The 15,857-nt window shown below is 49.1% G+C and overlaps 1 protein-coding gene across 1 annotated transcript in view; it reads right to left on the bottom strand.

The window, feature by feature from the left end:
• The window catches only part of LOC119859766 (phosphatidylinositol 3-kinase regulatory subunit gamma), a 341,485-nt gene that overhangs the window by 188,615 nt on the left and 137,013 nt on the right, over window positions 1–15,857 (bottom strand). Inside the window, exon 5 of the mRNA XM_043520241.1 lies at window positions 3,197–3,328. Coding sequence (XP_043376176.1) covers window positions 3,197–3,328 — 132 coding nt within the window. The remainder of the gene's footprint in view (window positions 1–3,196; window positions 3,329–15,857) is intronic.

Below are 15,857 nucleotides of genomic sequence, written 5' to 3'. Positions count from 1 at the left end.
CGATTCTCTGCACTGGAGCTTGCGGCTAGCCCCATGGAAGGACAGGATATCCTGAAGTTTGAGGAGCCCAAGCCTTCCTGGGGAATGACCCACTGGATTCTCCAGGTCTGAAAATCTCCCTGCCTCTGAGGGAGCTCGGATCAGAGCTGAACATCATGGTCTGTCTTGGTTTTGGCCTGACCCAAGACCCCACCCCTTCCATGCTACATCCACTAAAGCCCAAGATCGAGCCAGAGGCAGGCACAACACACATGGTACTCTGCCACAAGTTGGGTCATCAGCGGAAGACCCAATTTTCCCCCGTCACCAGCTTTCCTTTTTGCTCTGCATCTGATGGGGGCCTCTCCCGTGTTCTCAGCTTGACAGCTTGATTGACCCATGAGACTCAGAAAAACACAGCCAACCTAGCCCCAAACCGTCATACAGCCAAACAACTGACCTGTCGACTCAGTACCTTTGGCCCCCTTGCATTTACTGAATGTCTGCGAAAAGCTGCCGGACGGAGCACATTGGCTGCAATTGTTAGTAATGTTAAAGTCATTGCTGTCCATGTGGCTGTTTCCGAGGGAGTTGTGTGTTGGGGACAGGGATGGTGGATGAAGGGCGGGGGAGATACTATATACGCCTGATTCCTCAATAAGCTTTCAGGTTCCTTTAACCCTTTCTTTTCAATTGAGATTAAAAAGGAAACAAAGAAACCCAGCTGAAAATCCTACTGGAAGTATCCCCATGAGGCCTTGGGTGGAGTAGGCTGGGCGTGGTTTGTGCTGGTTAGTTTTAGAGTGATCATTTCTGTTCTTAGTGCCGATCTCTTGCTGCTTTTCAGTGGTAAAGGCACAGATCTGGAGCTGGTGTCAACTCTCCTAGCTCGCTAGACTTCAGTGGCGCTACGACAGCTGACACCAGCTGCCGGTTGGCCACTCAGTCGCTGCCTTGCCGAGTTTACAGTCGGAGGCCCTGATTCCGAAAACACCTTCCTTATGCGAATAGCCTGTACGCCTGACTTGAATGGGATTAGTCCCACGAGGGAGGGTTTACAGCACTGGGGTCTCCCTGGGGCAACAGACGATGCAACGGAGAAGGGAAACAAGATAAAATCACGGCAGTGGTTTGGATTGGTGCTTGTTTCGTCACTGCCCTTTCCTAAAGGGCTGCGCGGTGTTTGCTTCCTGCCCTAAACTGGAGTGCATTCTGCCTGCCTGCTGTCCCACCCCAGAGGTGGCTGCATTTCAGTCGTGTGCAAAGTGATCCAGAGATGTAATGTGTTGATCTCTGTTGGTACAGCACTCTGGGCTCCTTTGGGACGAAAGGCTAGTGGTGAACCACAGTCATCCCTGGGGTAACTCCACTGACAGCAGAGGTGGATTTGGCCCGTTATTACCTCTAAATCTCAATGATACATGTAACTAAGCAGCTAGGCCAATAGCAAGTAGCTGCTTTGCATCTGGCTTAGAGTCTATTCTCTTTCACAGACTGGCTGCAATAAGGAAGGGCATCTGCCCAGGACTGAAGAACGAATCTAAAAAGAAACCGATGCTTCTTCGGGTGAAGGGCTCTCCGTGGCTATTTAATGTTTTACCAGCAGGCCCCTGCCAATTGCGTCCATCTCCCGATGTCATCCCAGTGATGGATACAGCAGGGACAATGGGCTCCGGGGAGGTGTGTGTTTTCCTAAAGGCTCTTCCATGCCAGCGGGTCGAGAGGTCGCCGGCGGTGTGACAAATGATGGATGAGGCAGGGAGGGGCGGCGGGGATGTCACTTTTAATGGCAATCGATTTCTTGACCTTGATCTAACACTTGAGGTGGGGGTTTCCACGCGCTCCATCCATCCCCAGCAGTTGGATCATTACGAATAGCCGCTTAAAGAGATTATTATGGACTGGGAGACAGGGACAAAGCCTGATGATGCCTGTTAGGAAGGGAGGATGGGGGAAGCAATGTGTTCTGCTCATTTCGAGATTCAGCTTCTTCGGTGCGTCGGCTAACAGGAAGCCAGGGCTCAAGTAAACTGGAGCAGCCTGAGGACAAAAGCAGTAACTGGGAACGGGAAAGCGAATGGGAGTCGGGTGGTCGGGGTTCAATTCCTTGCTTTTCCAGGGTGACCCTGGGCAAGTCACTTGGTTTCCCTGAACTTCCTTTGAAATGGGGATACTACTACTCCCTTTTGGTCACCATTTGTCTGTCTCGTCTCTTTCGATTGTAACCTCTCCAGGGCAGGGACTGTCTATCATGGCTCTTGATACATGCACTCTGCGTATTCACAGTGCCTAGCCCAAGGGGGGCCCGATCTCAGATGGGGCCTCTCAACTCTACTGCTGAGGATGGATTACATTGGGAGAATTTACTGGGACAGAAACCCTGGCAATGCAGCCTGCCCTGCTGCTGCCATGACACCTCATCCCAGATCCTTCTCAGCTATCACACGCTAAGCAAGACTGACTTCAATCAGCTGGGTTTATTAGGCTCTTTAGAGGGAGACCTCTAAAGAACTGTGAGATGCCCACAAGGTAGAAGCAAGGGTGATTCAGTGAGGGCATCGTTCCTGATCCATTAGCCCAGTGGTATGGGAGGGGTGCTGCTGTGTTTGGGATGAGACGTTAAGCCTTTATCCCAACCTCTAGGGTCATTAAAATACATCCCTGTGTTTTTCTCAAGCGTAGGAGAGAGAAGGAAACCTGAGAAGGAAATTCTCCCTGAAGAGTATTACCTGGTGATGCATTGCTGCCCTTTCTCCATGGATGGAATCTGCGATACATTGCAGGGAGCCGCCAGATCCAAACCCACCACTAACTCTTCTGGATTGGGGGGATCCTAAACTAGAGGGACCGACATTAGATGCAGTGGAGGATAGTGGAAATCTCACAGGAACAACTGATCTCATGAGATTTCTCCCACGCTTGCCTGAAATCCACACACCACTAGAGAAGCTAGAGGAAGTCTGACACCGTCTAATCGGATACTGATTCGAGCCCTAGCCCTGGCTTAACCACACACCTGAACTCCAGCCCTTCAACCTAAGCCCAGTCTGGATCCAGATGTGGACCGCACCCTTCACTCCAGATTGAGTTATATTCAGTAGCACCAGCGACTGATCACGAGATGCAGTGATGGCCCGTTTACCAAGCCTTCCCATGATGAAGCTTGAAGAACCCCACCACCCATAAAGCAGCCAGGCAAAGCAAATGGGGTAATTACCTTGAACAGTGTAGATTAATTCGCTGTATATTGCTGGGTGGATCACAGGGCACGGGAGCTCGTGGAGGTACCACTTCAGTGCCTCAGCCAACGTCTGCCTGTCAAATGGGTCCATGTCTACAGCTGCTGCATCTGGAAGGGGAGCGGGGGAAGAACGTCACTCCCATAGGCCAAAGATACAGACGAGCTGGGGGGAAATGTCTGCCCCAGAGCAAAACCCTTCACTGCCTGGAGGGATACCGCACTGAGGCTGAATCCTCATAGTTGAGAATAGGTTCTCCTAAGATACGCACGGCAATCACTGGAGACAACAAGGGTACTCACGGCTAGCCTGGGCTAAAGCATCCTATTATATTTTGCTACCCCATCCTATTCCGCCCCGCCAAGCCCTTTTTTGTCTCATCCACCTGTTGGGGGAAATCCTGACCCACTGTCATCAGTGGCAAAACTTCCATTGGCTTCAATGGGCCTAGCCCTTCTCCCTTTATGTCTTGCCTGTTTCGCCTGAAAGCTCTTTGAGTTCGGGATGCTCTCATACTGCATATCTGTACAGTGCCGAGCACAATGGGGCGTGGACCCACAACAATGCTTTGAAGGAGAAGGTCAGTTTTCAATATGCTGTAATTCATGGAAAACAATTCAAAGCAAAACAAAACATCATCAATGAAAGCTGATTCTTCCCCCTCAGAGAGAAGCCCATAAACCTGCCTAAAAGAAAACATTGGCAATTGGAAGAGACAAGCACATCACAAACCATGGGACAGCCAATTATTTCCCCTGTGTCCTCAAATGTGTCCCTTTGAAAAGAAGAGTAGCTGCTGAATTACCACCGGGGTGCTACATGCTGAAATTGAGTTTTGAATTGAAAGGCTCAGAAGTTTGGATTGATTTGTGCATTGGGCTTTAATAACAGAGACATCCTCCCAAATTACTTTACAAATGATACATACAGGAACCACTGAAATGCAGCTGCCTCTGGAGTGGGACACGGCAGTCTATAAATGCACAAAGTAACACTATAAGGAAGTGAAGGATGCCATATCCAGTAGGAAGCACAGTGGAGGCAGAACGGAATCACCCAAAATGGAATTTGTCTAGGATACTTGTGTCAGTGCTGGGACAAGTCCAGTAGGATCTTTAACAAGCACAAGGGACCCAGAGCGGCCCACCCAGCAGCGCTATGCAGGGACATACTTCACCACCTGTTCTGCGGAAAGAGCAACCAAAAAATAAATCCCTAGAACTCTTGCATCGTGGGTTTTCTTTGGAGGTCTCCCAGCCAAGCTCTGGCCGGGGGAGCTTGCTCGAGGAGGGGGAAATCGGGTTAATCAAAATGTTTTGTTTTGACCAAAAAAAAGAAAAATAAAAAATCAAATGTTTTGTGTTGATTTGGACTTTTGATGTTTCACTATATGTAATACAGCACAAAATAAAAAACGGAACCAAGAGTTGTTTCAGACCAAGCCATTGAAATGGTTCAATCGAATCGGCCTGTTTGGACCTGTCCGAATGCCCCTTTCCCCAGTTTTTATCTGAATTGAAATGTCACTGAAATCGATGCAACATCCTGATGGGTTTCGGGTTTGATCGAGCCACGTTTTCCGGCAGAAAGCGGGTTTGTTGATTTTCCTCACTGGTTCTGCCGGCCAGCCCCGGCCCTGCTCAGTTTCAGGGACCACAGTCCAAAGTGCTCCAGAGCCAGGCTTAGCAGCCAGCAGAATGGCTCCGAAAGCCTTCGACCAGGGACTGTAGCAGAGCTTGGTGGCAGGAGAGCGGGGGTGATATCTGTGCAGAGAGGATTCTGCTTCCTGGGCCCTCTCTGGACTACCTTGCAAAAGCAGTGGATGGTGCCAGAGGCTACAGAACCGCTTGGGTCCACTAGCTGAAATCTCCCATCAAAGCGAGCCTCATGCTGCAGGGGCTGCCGGCTGGGGGAGGGCTCCGTCCAGTCCAGCTGGGGACAGACATGTTTCATTCTAGCTCCGTTCAATCACAGCAACGCTCTGCTGCATCTCCCAACAGGTGCCAGAGCCACCCCTAAAAGAGAGCAGCCCGTCCTGCTGACCGGGGCAGCTTCGCTCTCTTCCCAGGCTGGAACTCCTTTGCACAGGTCCCTGGATGGCTGCCAAGCCCCTTCTCCCCTGTGGCTTGGTGCTGGCTTTTGTGTCCAGACCTGGGTCACTGTGTCATCCAGCTGCTTAGAAAGACGCAGTTGCTCGGTCCCATCTCCAATACACTGCGTGCCAGAGGCTGGGCTGATGGGGCCATCGTGACAGCTGTTTACATGAGTGCGGGCCAAGGTGACTGGGAAAGATCAGCAGTGACTGTGAGCCTGGGTGGTATTAATAATTCCTGGTAATTATTAGCACCACAGACTGAGCCCTCTGCTAATTTGCTGGGTTAAGTGTCAGCACGGACGCCGCATCCCCGGCACCGGGACGAGCATTTCCGTGTTTTGAGTTCCCTCTCAGGGAAAACACCCAGCAGACTTTTACACTGTGCAGTGTTACCAGGGAACATTTACTGCTAGTGTGACTCTGTTCAGCCCCACAGACTGACACACAGGGTGCACCTGGCCCATCCCGGTGAGTCTTTGCACCAACGACTCACTTACACCAAACGCTGATTTCATCTCCGTTGTGTGCTCTTTGGCCAAAAGCCTCGGTTTCGCTGATGGGGAAACTGAGGCCCAGAGCGGTTAAAGTGACTTGACCCAAGTTCCCAGGCCAAGAAAGGAAACACGGGAGTCCTGTTTCCCAGTCCTCTATTCTAACCACTTAAGCACACTCCCTTTGTCCTGTCCGCCTTCCCTGAGTTATAGCAGAGAAGGACAACTGGAAACACTTGACCATTCTAGATAAAAGTCACGATGCGTTTCTCACTTTGCACGTGGCGGCGTGAGTAAAGGCAGCTCCGGCTGAAACCCTTTGACGCTGGTGACTCCACTGTGAATGGAGATGCTTCTGAGTGTCCCAGCAGAAAGCTAGCTGCTGTGCTCCTAGGAGTATGGAGCGCATGCCGGGCCCTTGACTTTGCCCCACCATCCTCGACAAAGGCCTTTGCTGTATTCGCAGGACAGCCATCCACGGATATGTAGCATGATGCAGGTCTATGCCATAGCTATGTTGGTTAGATGTGAAAAACCCCACCACCCTAGCTGACACTGCCATGCTGGCCAAGTCTCTAGTGTAGGTGCAAAGGTAGGTGCTACTGGACAAAGACCTTTTGCTGGGATCGCTTATTGTGTCTGGGGAAATGGTATAAGCTATAATGACAAGAGAACACTTTTGCTGGTATAAACTGCATCTCCGCTAGGAGGGTTTGCTGGTGTAGCTACACTGGTATGACTCGACCAGCAAAGCTGTGCGAGTGTAGACAAGGAACTAATCCGGGAATGAGCACCATCCTCTGCACAAGAGTCCCATCTCTGGGACAATCCACACAACAAAGCTTGCCCTGCTCCCAGGATCACATCAGACAAAGCTCCTGCTGCCCGCTACCGCCGCTCTGCCAACACCCCCGCCTCCGGTGTCTGTTTGTGTCCTTCTCCCACTCCCATCTCCGCTCCTTTCTCCGGGCTGTCCCCGCACAGAACGTCCCCGTTAGAGTTCACCGAACCTCCACCCTTCTTCTTCCATGATGCTCACTACACGTCAACACGCCACCACCAAATTATAACCCAATAGGGGCTTCCTGATGCAACCCCAGCTTCTCCACTTCCTAGCTGAAATTGTAGATGTTCATGGCAGGGACTGTAACTATGGGGTCATGCTGAGCACAGGGTTGGTGTTGCACTAGTAAAGAACGCCAGTTTTCCCTGGAAGCAGCCTTAACTGGCCTCGACAGCTCTTGGGAGCTACCAGACTCATGTACAGGCTGGTAGAGGGGCCACTTGTACCTCTGAACCTGCCACGGCCCAATTGTGAGACAAAGACCCACAATGGGGTTGGGGGTGGAAACACAAAAATTGTTCATGCAGGAAACTTAATATGTCACAGGACTCATTGCTTGGGTGTCAATTTGTCTGTCTAAAACCTGGTCTGAAAACAGGGCAATAAATCCACCGGGGTGAGCATTAACTCCCACCCGGAGAGCCAGACACAATGCAAACCAGGGATGGCTCTTTCAGCAGAGAGCTCAGTACCTACAGTTATCCCTTTACATCCTTGTTTTCAGCGTTAGGTTCATGTAGCCTCATACAAATCAGGAGTGACTCTGCTGAGCTTAGTGGAGCTGAGGGGATGTCAAACCAGTGTCAACCGAGCTCTGGGGCTTTGGGTCACAGGGGCACTGGAAGGGAGGGTCAGGGGGCCATGGCCCTCCTACATTTTTATGGCTGTAAGGGGGCGCAACGGGGGCGAGGGAGTGGAGAGGAGTGAGCAGGGGGCCGGGCCTAGGGGGAAGAGGTGGCACAAGGATGGGGCTTTGGGGGAAGGGGTGGCATGAGAGTAGGGCCTCAGGGGGGAAGGGGCGGTGCGGGGGCAGGGCTTCAGGGAAAAGGGGGTGTGCAGGGGATGGGGTCACAATTTGGGTGCCAGTGCTCCCCCCCCCACTTTTAGGGACCTTCTGCCACTCCTGGGGGGTCATCTTCCTAGATCCCTCTTTAGAGGCTTTCCAGGGGCAGATACAAAGATTAAGGGCAGTTGCGACCGGAGAGGGGCTATCTTCAGATGTGAGCAGGAAAATAAAGAAATGAGCAGAGCTCGAAAGACTCAGAAGAGGAGTTACAACAAAGACCAAGAAACCCCAACCTAACCTGAGGTGGAATTATCCATAACCTGGCTCCTAACTAGAGTCAGGAGCTACCCTAGGACTCTCTTACCCTGTCGCGCTGCGGGAGTTGAACCCACAGCTTGGCCTGTGGTTCATTCCCCAAGTGGGGGAACTGAGATCCAGCCCTTCAGGCCGCTCACCAGCTGGGCCTGAGACTTCAGCTCTATTGCAAACACTAGTCCACTGTAGCTGATGTTTTCCTGGCCCTCAGGATGACAGGCAGCTGACCCAGCCATCTGCGGCACTAGTCCTCCCACCTTCCCCTTACATAATGGGGAGAAGTGACCCCCACTTTCACTGAGCCTCGACAAAACTTTGGTGTAGGTTCCAGGTCATGTTTTGGTCAGTGGTGCGAGTGCCCCGTACTGGCTTCTTCTATAAAGGGCCACTGTGAGGCACTTGAAAGAAAACCCTGGCCGGTCCCTTATTTACAGGAGACAAAAGAGGCCTTCACTTCATGCTTGGCTTTGTGACCAGATAGAAAACCACACTGAACAATGCCAGAAGTGAAACCTCTAACCCAGCAATTGGAGACACTACCTCATAGTCAGTGCTGACCACAAGCCTGACCGTGAACCTCGGAGCGACTCCCCCGGGGGAACGGCAGGTTCAAACCCAGTGGCGAGGTCCGTGAGAAAACAGACTTGTCATGAAGTCAGCCTTGGGCAGCAACCTGCCTTGGCCAAGTGTGACACAGAGCAAGGCGTATGCTGGGTTTGTGCTCCATTCCCAGGAGCAAAAGGCTGGGGCATTGCACAGTGATTTTCCCTAAGCTTGCAACGATTGGAAGAAATGGAAATGTACCAGCTACAATGCCATGGTAATAATCCTTAGCAGTTCTTCTACTGCCATCTTAGTACACAGATCTGCAAGCAGAAACTCTGCATGTGTTATTAATTGAGTGCACTGGACGGTGGTAGCTGGTGTCATGTGATGGATATTTGCACCTCCACTCCAGAAAGGATGTGGACAAATTGGATAGAGTCCAGCAGAGGGCAATGAAAATGATTAGGGGGCTGGGGCACATCATTTACGAGGAGAGGCTGAGGGAACGGGGCTTGTTTAGTCTTCAGAGAAGACTTCAGAGAAGAGTGAGGGGGGATTTGATAGCAACCTTCAACTACCCGAAGGGGGGTTCCAAAGAGGATGGAGCTCGGCTGTTCTCAGAGGTGGCAGATGACGGAACAAGGAGCAAGGGTCTCAAGTTGCAGTGGGGGAGGTCTAGGTTGGATATTAAGAAACACTATTGCACTAGGAGGGTGGTGAAGCACTGGAATGGGTTACCTAGGGAGGTGGTGGAATCTCCTTCCTTAGAAGTTTTCAAGACCTTGTTTGACAAAGCCTGGCTGGGATGATTTAGTTGGTGTTGGTCCTGCTTTGAGCAGAGGGTTGGACTAGATACCTCCTGAGGTCTCTTCCAACCCTAATCTTCTCTAATTCTTCCTTTGGCAATGTATTTTGCTTTTTTATTATAAATTATAATATTGTTACAAGCTGTGAGAACCTTGTTATGGGTTGAATTAAAATCACATTGAGATTGATAGGTGTGAATCTGCCCTTTAATTAACATATCTGTAAGCATAAGCCCCCATCTAAAACAAAAGGTGTATGTGAACCCATCCAGGAGCTTTCGGCTGAGTATTGTTTAGGGTAGGGAGGGTGTGTGTGTGTGTGTGTGAGAGAGAGAGAGAGAGAGAAAAACTGGGAACAGATAAGAACAGAAGATGGAGAGGCAAGGAAGCCAAGCAGCAGCCTGTAAACCCAGTGTGAGCTAGAAAAAGCCAGGGAGCATTTTTAGGTCTGATGTTGGCTAAAAAACTATGGGGGATGTTAGCTCTGAAACTGCTCCTTTTGTTCTTGGGTCCTTCTATGTTCAGAGATGTAGAGTTTTGTTCCTTCCTTGTAAATAAGACTGCATCCAAGAAAATCCCAGCCGCCATCAGTTTCTGTTTCCAGCTGGAACATCCCCAGGGCCCTGAACTCTGACTAGCTGCTCAGGTTGAAAAGGGGAAACCGTATAATATAACATTTAAAAAATTGAAACCAAACGTTTTGAATAACTGAAATGGCACTTCCCCTCCCCATCCTCAAAATTCACTTCCCCTTTGCCCCCCCACATTCACTTCCCGTCCACCCCCCACATTCACTTCACGGAAAACTCCTGAAATTTGACACTTCGTTCCATGACAAAAAAACAAACATCAAAATGTTGGAACGTCCCATGAAATGGAAATTCCAGTTCCCTCACTGCTCTGTTTGGGGGCATGAGAAGCATCCCATGTGCCTGCAAATCAGGGGACTGCATGTTCCATACAAGTAGGGACCCAGGCGCTGAACCCCATCCAAAACCCCAGCCCTGCGCACATCACAACTTGGAGGAACTTTGACTTGGGGCCATGACCCCAGCTTCCCAAATATCCCCCATTTGTATCATGAAAACCCAGGCGCTAAGTCCCCCTGAAGTTTGAATCTGAACAGCTACACCATGTAGAGACGCTGTTAATGGTTCTGTGGGGCTCTACATTCACCCAGAGACGTGGGAGTAGACCTGGCAGATGCAGTCAAGGAGGACCTCTATGGCTTGTCCGAGCCATTGTGAGCATATTTCTCTGCTTCAGTCTAATGCCATTTGTCATTGTTCATTTTCATGAGGGGAGACAAGCTAGGCAGAGGTGTTTAAAGACAGAGACTCGACTCTCTGATGAGAGCTCTGAACAAAGGAGCCATTTTTTGCCCATCTTAATAGAGGCTGTCTAGGAGGCCAGAGTTTATTGCAAAGCTTGTCAACTCTCAGCTCCTAGTGCATCTACAAAGGGCAGAGCAGAGGAGAGAAACCTAATGAGCAAGCAAGAGAGACAAGGAAATTGCTGTTTTTTTCTCTCTGCCCTTCTTAAGACACTATTGTGGCATCTTTTTGTGTTGAAGCATGAACGCTTCCCGGGGGCAGCTAAAGATCAAAATTTAAAATATGCTCTGCTTGTATCGCCCCTTTGATCTGAAGATCTCTAAGCACTGTACAAATAATAACTAAGCCCTTCCAGGCTCCTGGCAGACAAGGTATTATTATCCCCATCTTAGAGATGCAGCCGGGAGAGATTTAAGTCCTCAGAGTTCTTCTTCCATACTAAAGAACCTCTCCCCAGTGCAGCCCAGACGACATGGAATGAGTCATCCCGCATGTAACAACACAGACCTGTGCCAGCCATCTGGCTGATGGCCAAACGGCCACTCCTCAAAGTCTAAGGGGACATCTCTACTCGAGTCAGAGGTGTAATTTCCATCTCGCACAGACGTCGCTTGGATCAAGCTAACATGCTACAAACAGAAGCAGCGGGATGCGCTACCCGCCCCAAGTACAACCCTACCCAGCACCCCACATATGTACTCGGGGGGCTAGCCCGTCCTGTTGCCTGCCTCGCTGCGGTGACATTTCTATTTTTAGCATGCTAGCTCAATCGAAGCTACTGTGCCTATGTCTATCCCAGCTGGGAACCACTGCTCCAGCTGCCGTGTAACTGCCACTGTGCTGAAAGCAGCTGCGTGGGACCAGTCTCTTTACTAATATCCCAGGGGTGCCCATGTGAGAGCTGGCACCCTGCGATGCTGGGCGTTTTACAGACACATCTGGTGAGAGGCAGCCCCTCCCCCAAAGAGCTTTCCAGGGACAGCCAAAGGGGAAGCAGAACTTTAGCAAAGTGATTTGCTCAAGGACACCCAGCAGCCAGTGGCAGAGCTAGGAATAGAAGCCAGATCTCCTGACTCCCAGTCCAACTCCCTTCCCACTGCATCACACAACCTCCTCTTGTGCCCATTTAGATTCAAACAATCTCTGCAGAGCCACCAACTCCCGGTTTCTCTAGACTCACTCGCTCTCTTAGCCAGACCCTGGGAAGAGCAAGTCAGGTTATATTCCTGTACATCCTCTGTATAGTTAAACCCGCTCGTGTGGGGGGATGGGGAGGGCACCTGTAGTGAATGGATCTTTGTCTTTCCATGAGACCGGGACTAGGTTGCAATTATGCCTCCCTCGGCTCTAAGCAGCTATTTTGACCAGGTCTCCTGATGCTGGAATAATGGGTGGCAATTATTTATCCTCCTGCTCTGGGTAGTCATTTTGTGCACAAGCTCTAATTTTCTCAGTTGAATTCACACTCACCATAATTTCTCTACCGCATCTGAACCAAGAGTGGCTGGGGTCTCATTTTACCTGTAATTTGACTAGCAAAACCAAAACAGTCCCTTAATATCCCAGCAGTGGCAAATTGCGACACAGAGGAGGGCTCATGTTTGCATAGATTCACAGATTCCAAGGCCAGCAAGGACCATTGTGATCAGCTAGTCCGACCCCCTGTATAACACAGGCCAGAGAACTGCCCAAAACAACTTCTAGAGCGGAGCTTTGAGAAAACCATCCAATCTTTCTTGAAAAATTGTCAGTGGTGGAGAATCCCCCTCAACCCTCGGTAAATTGTTCCACTGGTTAATTACTCGCATTGTTTGAAATTTACGCCTTATTTCCAGTCTGATTTTGTGTAGCTTGAACTTCCAGCCATTGGATCCTGTTATAGCTTTCTCTGCTAGACTGAAGAGCTTGTCATTAAATATTGGTTCCCTATACAGGTATTTATAAATTGTGACCAAGTCACTCCTTAACGTTCTCTTTGTGAAGCTAACTAGACTCACCTCCTTCAGTTATCGCAGTTAAGGCAGGTTGGTTTTCCAACCCTCTAACCATTCTCATGGTCCTTCTCTGACCCCTCTCCAATTTAGCAACATCTTTCCTGAATTGTGGACACCAGACCTGGACACAGGATTTCAGCAGCGATTGCACCAGGGCCTAGTACAGAAGTAAAATAACCTCTCTGCTGCGATTCTCCTTTTCATGCATCCCAGGATTGCATTAGCCCTTTTGGCCACAGCACTAGCTGCTTCTGTTCCGCTGATTATCCACCATGACCCCCAAATCTTTTTCAGAGTTGCAGCTTCCCAGGATAGTCCCCCATTCTGTAAGTATGGCCTACCTTCTTTGTTCTCGAATGTAGCCATTTACCTTTAGCCATGTTACAACACATATTGTTGGCTCGTGCCCAGCTAACAAAGCAATCCAGATCACTCTATCAGTGACCTGTCCTCTTCATTATTTACCACTGCCCCAGTTTTTGTGTTGTCTGCAAACTTTATCAGTGACAATTTTATGTTTTCTTCTAGCTCACTGATAAAATGTTTCTTCTAGCTCATGGATAAAATGGCTAAGACCAGATCCCTGCGGGACCCCACTAAAAACACACCCACTCAGTGATGATTCCCAGTTTACAGTTATAGTTTGAGACCTATCAGTTAGCCAGTTTTTAATCCATTTAATATGTGCCAGATTAATTTTATATCGTTCTAGCTTTTTAATCAAAATGTTGTGCAGTACCAAATGCCTTCTAGAAGTCCAAGTATATTACATCAACTCTTTTATCAACCAAACTTATTTCATCAAAGAAATATCAAGTTAGCTTGACAGGATTTACTTTACACAAACCCATGTTGATTGGCATGAATGATATTATCCTCCTTTAATCTTTATTGATCAAGTCCCATTTCAGCTGCTCCATTATCTTGCTCAGCGTCACCCCGTTTACCCCTTTTAAATATTGGCACACCATTAGCTTTCTCCCCAGTCTTCTGGAACCCAGTGTTCCAAGACTTATTGAAAATCAACATCAATGGTCCAGCAAGCTCCTCAGCCAGCTCTTTTAAAACTCTTGAATGCAAGTTATCGGCACCTGTTGATTTAAAAAGGTCTAACTTTTTAACTGCTGTTTAACATCCTCCAAAGATACTAGCAGAATGGAAAGAGTATTATGTCTTTACTCTATCTATCTTTGATCCCTTCCCCCATAGCATTGTTGGACAGAAACGGTAATGAACAGGTAGATGTGTGTGAGCCACTGCTCCAGTGCTTGTGATAACATCACCCCCTGGTTGTTGGAGGCCTGAAGGGAGGATAAAAGTCTTAATACTGCTGCCAGATAGAGGAGATTACCCTTAAATTCAAGTGGGAGAGCCCTGCGTTTATGGAATAGAAGATTAGAGCTGAGCAAATAATTGATTTTTTTGGTTTGGTGGCTGAATGGAAAAATCTGAAAATAATTTTTTTTGAACTAAAACTGATTTTTTCCCCATTTTTTCTTGCTGACACAACCTCCCCTCCCTCCCAAGTAATTCACTTGGGTTGATCTGAAAAGCCATTTTCTAGACAAAATGCCAGTTTGAAACACAATTTCATTCTGAAATGAAATGCTCCGAAAATATCAAAACAAACCATTTCAGCATTTTCAAAACATTTTAACCTCATTTTTACCCAGCTGAAACTATTTGCTGAATTTGACCCACATTGACAAATAGTTTCGGTTGCCCCGAAACTGCATTTTCTGGTGAATTTACTCTTCGTCCGAAAAAGTGTGCTCGGCTCTAGTCCTTCGACTCCCTATGCATGCGTACAATAACAGTGTCCATATGCAGCCCGGCCCACTTTACAGGAGCTATTTTTTTGGTTGCAAGTAGGAGTTTAATTCAGCACAAGAGTCAGTTACAGTTTTCTCCTCTTGCAAGATCCCTTCTCATGCTCTGTACCTACAGTTTCATGGCATTTATTTTGGCCACTCAGCCAATGCCCTTGACAGTTTAAAGTCTGAATGGAGATAAGGCAATACATGATGGTTCCTTTAAATGAAAATAACCGGCAGCTTGAAGATATGGGTATCTACTTGCTAGATAAATAATTGACTAAAGAAGAGAGAAAACTTAATCTTCAGTAAACGGACACAAGCTCTCTGGTAAGACATTCTTCTACCAACTTCTGAGGTGTCCCATATTTAAGTAGCGTTGGCACTGCAGTTGGTTTCAGATTCTTTCTGAACTCATTGTTGGGGTAGTTCCAGAAGGCTCTGTTTCCTACTTGGCAATAGATGAATACAGATCCATCAGGCAGGCTATTTAATTCACTCTGCACAACTGGTTCAGCAGTGACGCGGTCTGGGCACCAGTTCCTGCCCTGGTTATCCTTGTACCCGCAGAACAAGGTGAAGATGGGCCGACCGCAGTTCTGCTGGGCCGCCTGCACGAACTCTCTATAGCCCCGCACCGCCTTCTCCTCCCAGCCCCTGGCCCCGCTGCACAGTTAGCACAAGATGTGTCTACCCCAAAATGCTTGCAAGTTGGAGGTCATAAAAGACAAGGAACTTTATTTTGCTTCTGCATTTCCCCTCGGCACGTTCCAGCGTGGGGTCCGACGTGACAATGCTGGGAACGACAGAAATTCTGGGGGAGGGTGTTTGCCTTAGCAGGTGCCTGAATGAAATGGAACAGGTAAGCTGGCTAGCGAATGCACACGGATTGAAAGGCTGCTCTGTTAAACTGCAGAGTCCCTGCTCTTCACATAAGCCAGGGTCAAGTCACTTTACTGAATCCAGCTCTAGGACTGCCCCACTTCCTCAGCACCAAGGGGACTGTTCAGTAGGACTCTTCCCATCAACAGAGCAACGGCACTTTCATGAGTGTATCAGGAGACGTCCACACTGCACATTAAGCCTGACTCCGGTCTGAGCCCACAAATCAGTCTGACTCAGGTCAGCAGGCACTCAGTACCTACATCCTGGGACCATGCTGGGAGGGGTGGGTCAGAACCCAAGTCCCACTGTGACTCAGGTTCAAGCCCTGTCATTTTGCAGTGTGGACACAACTCAAGCCGCAGACCTGCATCAGAAGGTCTGCATAGCGCAGTACCGACACGTCAGCATGCCTGTAGGACCTGGGCACAGGGACAGTAAACCCAGGTTTCCAGTGCAGTGTGGGCGCTCACTGGTGGTTGGCCCCTCAATCTGAGTACCAGGGTTAGTCG

This window comes from Dermochelys coriacea, chromosome 8 (genome assembly GCF_009764565.3).
Source record: "Dermochelys coriacea isolate rDerCor1 chromosome 8, rDerCor1.pri.v4, whole genome shotgun sequence".
Taxonomy (NCBI): domain Eukaryota; kingdom Metazoa; phylum Chordata; order Testudines; family Dermochelyidae; genus Dermochelys; species Dermochelys coriacea.
This window is presented reverse-complemented; position numbering and strand designations above follow the sequence as displayed.